The sequence below is a fragment of the Camelina sativa genome, chromosome 3 (genome assembly GCF_000633955.1).
Source record: "Camelina sativa cultivar DH55 chromosome 3, Cs, whole genome shotgun sequence".
NCBI lineage: Eukaryota > Viridiplantae > Streptophyta > Magnoliopsida > Brassicales > Brassicaceae > Camelina > Camelina sativa.
Genome location: NC_025687.1, coordinates 7,614,692 through 7,622,398, shown reverse-complemented (window position 1 = coordinate 7,622,398; position 7,707 = coordinate 7,614,692). Strand labels below are relative to the sequence as shown.

General features: G+C 35.3%; 3 protein-coding genes across 5 annotated transcripts; 1 reads left to right on the top strand and 2 right to left on the bottom strand.

The window, feature by feature from the left end:
* LOC109131387 lies at positions 353-899 on the bottom strand. Its single transcript, XM_019242292.1, has one exon. It carries the CDS (start codon positions 813-815, stop codon positions 531-533), a length of 285 nt encoding a protein of 94 aa, XP_019097837.1. The 5' UTR covers positions 816-899; the 3' UTR covers positions 353-530.
* LOC104775799 (F-box/FBD/LRR-repeat protein At1g16930-like) lies at positions 2,594-4,941 on the bottom strand. 3 transcript variants are annotated; one of them, XM_019243495.1, is made up of 5 exons: positions 4,776-4,941; positions 3,630-4,469; positions 3,399-3,539; positions 2,998-3,302; positions 2,594-2,898 (listed from the first exon to the last, which is right to left on the bottom strand). In XM_019243495.1, exons 1-4 carry the CDS (start codon positions 4,938-4,940, stop codon positions 3,015-3,017), a joined length of 1,434 nt encoding a protein of 477 aa, XP_019099040.1. In that variant the 5' UTR covers position 4,941; the 3' UTR covers positions 2,594-2,898; positions 2,998-3,014. The 3 variants fall into 3 exon arrangements, with proteins under 3 accessions (XP_019099040.1, XP_010498033.1, XP_010498034.1); XM_010499731.1 differs by having other exon boundaries at positions 2,603-3,302; XM_010499732.1 differs by having other exon boundaries at positions 2,603-3,302; positions 3,630-4,588; positions 4,776-4,867.
* Positions 5,904-7,706, top strand: LOC104775798 (ras-related protein RABA1b). Its single transcript, XM_010499730.2, has 2 exons — positions 5,904-6,263; positions 7,276-7,706. The coding sequence occupies exons 1-2, from the start codon at positions 6,043-6,045 to the stop codon at positions 7,703-7,705; spliced, it is 651 nt and encodes a 216-aa protein (XP_010498032.1). The 5' UTR covers positions 5,904-6,042; the 3' UTR covers position 7,706.

Here is a 7,707-nt window from a genome sequence, read left to right as displayed (position 1 = left end):
CTTATATCCGCGTTAATACGCATGCCTAATCTAGTATTATATATGAGTATCTCCACAAATGATTTTTTCCCCCAAAATTAAGATATATAGTACTTAAATTATCTTAAATAATACAATGGGTTATTTATTTTTTCTCAAATTTTATGAAACGTTAATTTAATTTATTCTTGATTGTTTTGTCTTATTTATAAACAAACGCAAAAAGAGCTTCATGTAGTGTTTTTTTAATTTGTTATTTTTTGAAATTTAGCTTCATGTAGTTGAAGACATATTTTTAATATTCCATAACATACATATTTATTTTGAAAGGAAAAAAAAGACAAAAGTGTAGAATATTGATTTTTATTATCACTCAGTCACGCACAACATAAACACATCTATATACCATATCATATATGAAGCGGACAGACTCAAACATCTTCATAATCATAATAAGAGGCAGATATATGATAAACACTATTGATATTTAATATTATGAAAAGAAATCGACTACATATATGAAGTGTAAACTCGAGAATCAATTAATGTGGCTAATGACCCACGCCCGGGCTAGGGGATGATCCAAGTCGACGGTAAATCTCTGGCGGGTTAACTGGTACCATGTGCTGATCGGAATCATCCGGGGGAGCTGTGTGACCCTTGCCGCTTGGACCCGAGGGTGGTACATTGCCCTTGGGTAGGGCACTAAGAAACAAACCCTTGCTTGTATTGTAAGGAACTAGAACCTTTCTAGCTTCAGAAGATTGCAAGACAAAACTAAGAGTCAAAATAATGAGTAAGAAAACAATCGAAATGGAGATCCTTGGACGAGCCATTTCCTGTTATTGCTTTTATTATAAAATACTAAATATTAATTAGATGAAGCGAGAAAAAGTGTTGGGTGTTTTTTTTGTATTTGGTTTTGCTTTTGTGTGAATGAATATACTTGATCATAGAGTGGATCTATATATAGAGAACGGAGATGGCCGAGGTCAATGGTAATTTATTTGAGTTAGGTACATATGAACTAAATTGGTGAGTAGTTCGTATATATTAATACAGTGATTGTGATTGTAATTTATATGGATCAATTCATAATTGCATATACTGTATATGGAAATATGTATTATTCACTTTATTTACTTGTATTTATATTGTTGGAGAACACTCTTATATACTATCATGATCTTTGTCCAATTTTTTATGTGGATATTGTATCATTAATATGATAGGCAAGAGAATATGTATAATTCACCTGTCTTACTTGTATATATTGTATAATCAATGTGGAATAGTGATTTTTTTTAAATAATTGAAACAGCATTGTGTGCCCTTATAACTCCAAGAACACTAGACAAAAACTCACGTTATATGCTTGTCATCACTATCTCATTAGTAAATATTCGAGCAAAAGATAAATAACATCGTCTCATATTAGAATCCAGCATATTATTTAGCATTAGTATAAAATTAGCAGAATTAAATTTTATTCACGAAACATCATTGAGAAAAAAGAACAATATTTCTTCTTTTTTACTTTCAGTCTTTCACCACTACAAAATGTAAAAATACGAAACCAATTTGTTTGCCATTATATTCAGTTAAATATATATGTCCAATGTCTATCTTCTTAATTGAAATCTTTAACAAAAAAGAAAAAAAAAAAAAGAAAAAGAAAAAAAGTTCATAATTGAGATGTTCCGTAAGAGACAAGAAAACTTAAGAAAGTGCTATTTTCTTCATAGTGCATAGTCGATGAACACTTATTTTCTATGACTCATTATCAGTGGGGTTCATTACTATGACTGCTTTTTGTTGTTGGAGTATTGTGTGTTTAACTGTTTATAGCAAAATTTTATCTATGGCGCACACAATTATATATATATATATATATGCTTTTAAATCTTACTTTTCATACTTCTTCTTCTCTATTATTGATGGCTTCTAGTGAAAACATAAACCCAAAATGTTTTAGATAATTAATGATACATCAGAGAATTTGGTTGTATATAGCAGATTGAAAATTTTCTTCTATATACATAAAGTACAACTTGTGTTTTCAGATAGCCAGTTTTATTTTTGGTTAGACAGTAGCTCAACAGAGACTGAGATGAGACTTTAACTCCATACATCTGGTCCACAAATTGGGCAGCCTAAGCTCAGCATCTCCATTGCCAGATTGTCAACAAACTTAATTGGTTGTAGATCCATGATCCTTAGACAAGGCAAAGAAACTGAGTCCGGCTATTTAGGCAAGCTAACGCCATAGAGTTTTAAAGGATACCAATCTCTCAAATGATGTGTAAATGGTTGAAGGTATCGTAACTCTGTTGAAAGTTCTGCTTAATGCGTTTATCGACAGCTGGTTCAAAGTATTGTACCCATTTCCAACAAAACTTAGCTTAACTCTCTGTAAGCACAAGTTACTGTTCAAACCTATAAACCAATTGAGAAAATTGACCTTAATTATCATAATCTTTGAAGCCATTGGTCACCAAATCCAATCCAGGCACAGATTGCCAAAAATTTCCTCATCTACGACATAAAAGGCTAGTGTATTGAGTCTTGACCACACCCTCCCTGGGAAGATTGAAAAGTACACACAAAGCAAAGATTCTGGTAATTGGTTAATCATATCTCATTCTCTGACTATATAGTCACCAAAATGTTTCACTTGATTTTCTTATTCTTACAACTCCAAACACCAACAGAGTGTTATAGTAACTTGTAAGGTACTAAGTAGAAACAGGGTCTGTAAATAGAGAGTTCACTTGCGGTGAAAAAAAATAAAAAATAAAAGAAAAGAAAGAAGGGAGTTCACTTAATCGCCTGAGCTTTTTTCTGCCTTGAAAGAAAAGTACATTAAGACTCCTAAGCAGCTCCTGCAACGATTTCCCATTACATAGAACACAAATTGGTCTGAAAAAGCTCAACAAAATTTCCGCGATTACTGGTTAAGTTAAGGACGCAAACAACCCTTGATTTATCTGTAGATCATTGGATACAGAACTGGATAACCTTGTATGCTGGCTCAGTTAATCCATGACGACTTCACACTTGGTAGAACTCCTTGGAACCGATTTAATTTTGTTGATGATGTTACAGAAACTCGCACTTACTGTCAGTTTCTTGAGAGCTGCACCATTCTCCAAAAAAAACTTTGCTAATTTCATCTTACTTGATGTTCCTGTAAGTGGTCTCCCTTCCTTTCGCATGTTTACAGCATATGGAGCCTTCAGGTGAGCAAACTCAAGAGATGATAGGAAACATTGTGGCACAGATGAAAGATCAATCTGCTCTGTCTCCGGAAGCAAATCAAATTCCTGATGATATATAACCAAGGGAAGTTTTGAGTTTTTTTTTGTAAATTATAAATTTTAATGTGATTTACATGAGAGCATAGGTAAAATGAGACGCACCAGGATGACAGAGTGTAGATTTGGGAAGCTCCCAAGGAAGGCTGGCAACATTTCCCACGAAGTTTCTTGGAAGTAAGCATGCAAGTGAGACAAGTTGGAGAATTGAGGTAGCTGTTCAATCTCGCAGTAATCATGAATAACCTGTGCAGCGAGAAAGAAATGAGAACATGAAATCAATGAGATAACGATAAGGTTAATGTTATTAAATCAACCTAGTATATTATATATTACATTTTGAGTCTCAGCAGAGATGGTCATGTCGCTGACTGTAGCTAACCCGGTGAGGAATTTACCAAGCATAGCTATCTTGGAAGAATCATCTGTATCCAATGGCTCATTATATTCCACATTGAAGAGAACATCAATGTCTACCTTTGCAGATGGACCAATACTGTGTATAAAAAAGCTGTCAGATCGGTGATCGCTGAGATTCATATACTCAAGTCTTGGAGCATCAATTGCAACAACATGATCTTGACTTTCATAGCGCTCAGAATCTATTTTGAAGCTTTTCAGTGACTTGGAACGCACACACACAACTTCAAGACAATCATTGGGATCACGGACTATGGTTAACTCTTCTAGAACAGGACAGCTTGATATCAGACTCTCCAGAGTAGAATCAGTATCATACTTGACCATAACTAGATGCATAACCTTGACAGAAGGTAACAAAACAGTCTCGGGACGATTCAAAACGACGCGGTAAAGTCGTAAGTCCACTAAACTCTCACAAGAAAAAAGAGATTGAGGCATCTTAACAATCTCATCGTCATCCACATCACTATGAACATTAAAACGACGAACCCTACGCTTAATCACAGCATCGATCCAAGACTTGAAACGAGAAGCATCGTGCTCATAAACCTCATAGATCAGCTTGAATCTATTCAAGTGCTGCTCATTTTCAGAACCTAGAAACTTATCTAAGAATCTCACGAAAACATCATCCTCAACTGGGAAGTTATTAGAATCCAAATCCAACGCAGGGACATGTAACCAGAGATTTCTCCACCGTTTGGATAAAACGCTGGTGCGAACCGATTCCTTTGTGGAGAGATCGGAGAGAATCTGACATAACAAGGGATCAGGTAAATTGCTGATCCTATCAGAAGAGTTCCTCTGCTTCTCTTTGATAGAGGTTTCACCATCCATGTTTGCTTACTTATATATATATTTGCCTTTGAACTCTGAATTACGGAGAAAGTATAGTCTTTTAAGATTCAATCATATATCAATCACAATTTTTTTTTTTTTTTTTTTTTTTTTTTNTTTTTTTGTCAAAGATCAATCACAAATCTATTATAGCTAAAATGCCTAAAAAGTCAACTCAAAATCTCCAGAAAAAAAAAGTGGTCAAACAGTAGTGAAATTTACCTGCAAGTAAAGAGGGGCGGCGGGTCCGAAGAAATCGACGGCAAGAGAGGAAGAAATCGGCGTCAATTCGCCGGGGAAATGGCACAGAGATGGAACTGTTGAGTTCACTTCACAACAATAACTCAGACCAAATAACTGAAAGCAAGGTTTTAAAAGGAGTGCCATAATTAAAGATGAACAATTGTTGGGTTCACTCCTAACATTCTTCACTTTTCATTATTTTAGCCAATACATCTCATAATGCATTTAAAAATCTATTCATTCACCTTCTTATAAAATAAGGAAATAAAATCTGTAAAATTAAAAACTTAAACCGCTTATTTATAAACCCAAACCGATATATAATTTCATTCTAATTGTAAAATCTAAACCCTAACCATCTCATTTGTAAACCCCAACCGATATATAACTTCATTCTAATTATAAAATCTAAACCCTAACAATCTCATTTATAAACCCAAACCGACATATAATTTTATTTTAATGGTAAAATCTAAACTCTAACCACTTCATTTGTAAACCCAAACCGACATATAATTTCGTTTTAATGGTAAAATCTAAACCCTAACCACTTCATTTATAAACCCAAACTGACATATAATTTCATTTTAATTGTAAAATCTAAACCCTAATCATCTCATTTGTAAACCCAAACCGACATTTAATTTTGTTTGAATTGTAAAATCTAAATTCTAATCACCTTATTTGTCAACCCAAACCTATACATTATTTTATTCTATAATTGTAAAATCTAAATCAAACCAATATTTAACTTTCCTTAAAAAAATTATACATAATATGTTTCTTTAATTTGTTTTGCTTTTTAATATAATTTTGATTTATTCTTTTAAATAAAATAATGTATAGAAAATTATGATCGGTTGAAAAGGAAGAAGTGAACAACAAGGTTAGTGAACCTAAGTATTTTCCATTAAAGATTATGTTGATTACTACTTGTATAGTTTTAAAACCTACTCGCTCACATGACACTAGCCTTAACGGGTAAAACTGTAAAAAGCCTTGACAGATCTAACTCACAAGTCACTACAATCACCAACGCGCACAGATAGATCAACGGACAAGATATAAGATTACAATCACAGACTGTCACCGCTAGTCGCTTTAACTCTTTTCCAATTTCTTCGCGTTATTTCAAATCTCGGTTTTACACCTTTCTCTTTCCACTGCGTCTCTCTCTCTCTCTCTCTTTAGTTCTCAGATTAATTAATCGCTGAGGAGAAGCGCCACCACCTGAGACGGCGGAGAGATGGCAGGGTACAGAGTGGAAGATGACTACGATTACCTCTTCAAAGTTGTTCTTATTGGCGATTCTGGAGTCGGGAAATCGAATCTCCTTTCCAGATTCACCAAAAACGAGTTCAACCTCGAGTCTAAATCCACCATTGGCGTCGAGTTCGCTACTCGTACCTTAAAAGTCGATGGTAAGGTTATCAAAGCTCAAATTTGGGATACTGCTGGTCAGGAGAGGTTCGTTCGTTCTTCTTCTTCTCCGCCTCTTCACTTCCTTCCTTCTTCGTCTTTGATTTGTATGTAAATCGGCCGTCAAGCTAGATCTTGGTAATTTACTTTTGAGTACATTGCAATTAGAAGCCACTTTCACGGAGGAGATCACTCTTAGCTCATTTGCTTACATACTTAGGTTCTCGATCTAACAGTGCCTTTTTAATCGAGTTTCCACAGATCTATATCGTTCTGGTTACTTTTACAGTGGGACGCTAGCTTTTGTCTGACTTGATCTGAAGTCATTATACTGTATCGAAATTGAGCTCTTTAAGCCCAATCTATATGTGCTATCAAAATAGTTATTTAGAGTGAATGAAAGCTTAAGATGAAGCTTATCTTCTATAGGTCGGGTGTGGTGACTATGCATTGTCTGATTCATTCATTCACTGGCTTCTATGCTTGTTTTTAGTTTTTTTGTCCCTTTTTGAGTAGAGAATGTGCTCAACAGTCTCTGCGTTGACTTTGTTCTTCTGAAAACGGTTGACTGCATTTGACCACCATTGAAAGATAGAATATGGAGGTAGCTAATAATGTAGATTAAAAAAACTCCCTTCTTCTGGAAATACATCTTTGATTTGACTCAATAGGACCATGATTGCTTGAATTGGATCTTTAATTGGATGGACTACTATCAAGAACTCGTGATTCTTTCTGGTCAATGATCACTAGAATCAGAAACGCTTCCATAGACTATCGTTAGAATGTACCGCAAAGAACTTGCTCTCGTTGCTTGCTGAGTTGCCTCCTTTGAAACGATTATTTTGCTGTCTTCTTTGACCTGCCAATTTGGTTATCACTTTTGGCAAAACTGTTGGATGTCAGATTAGTATAACACATCCTTTACAGCTTGATAAATACATTTCAGGATAGTGAAACATAAAAAGCTTATAAGTATTTTCTTCCCTAACACCTTTGCTCTTTTTATCACTGATTCTCGCAAACAATTTTTAAGACTCAGTTTAATTCTTATCATCAGGTACCGTGCCATCACTAGCGCATACTACCGTGGAGCTGTGGGTGCACTCCTAGTATATGACGTAACCCGCCGTGCAACATTTGAGAACGTAGACCGGTGGTTAAAGGAGCTCAAGAACCACACAGATCCAAACATAGTAGTGATGCTGGTTGGTAACAAATCCGATCTCCGCCACTTACTTGCTGTTCCTACAGAAGACGGGAAATCCTACGCGGAACAAGAATCGCTCTGCTTCATGGAAACATCTGCCCTTGAAGCTACCAATGTCGAGGACGCATTTGCAGAGGTGCTGACACAGATCTATCGCATCACAAGCAAGAAGCAAGTAGAAGCTGGTGAAGATGGGAACGCCTCTGTCCCAAAAGGTGAGAAAATTGAAGTTAAAAACGATGTCTCTGCTCTGAAGAAACTCGGGTGCTGCTCAAATTAAAC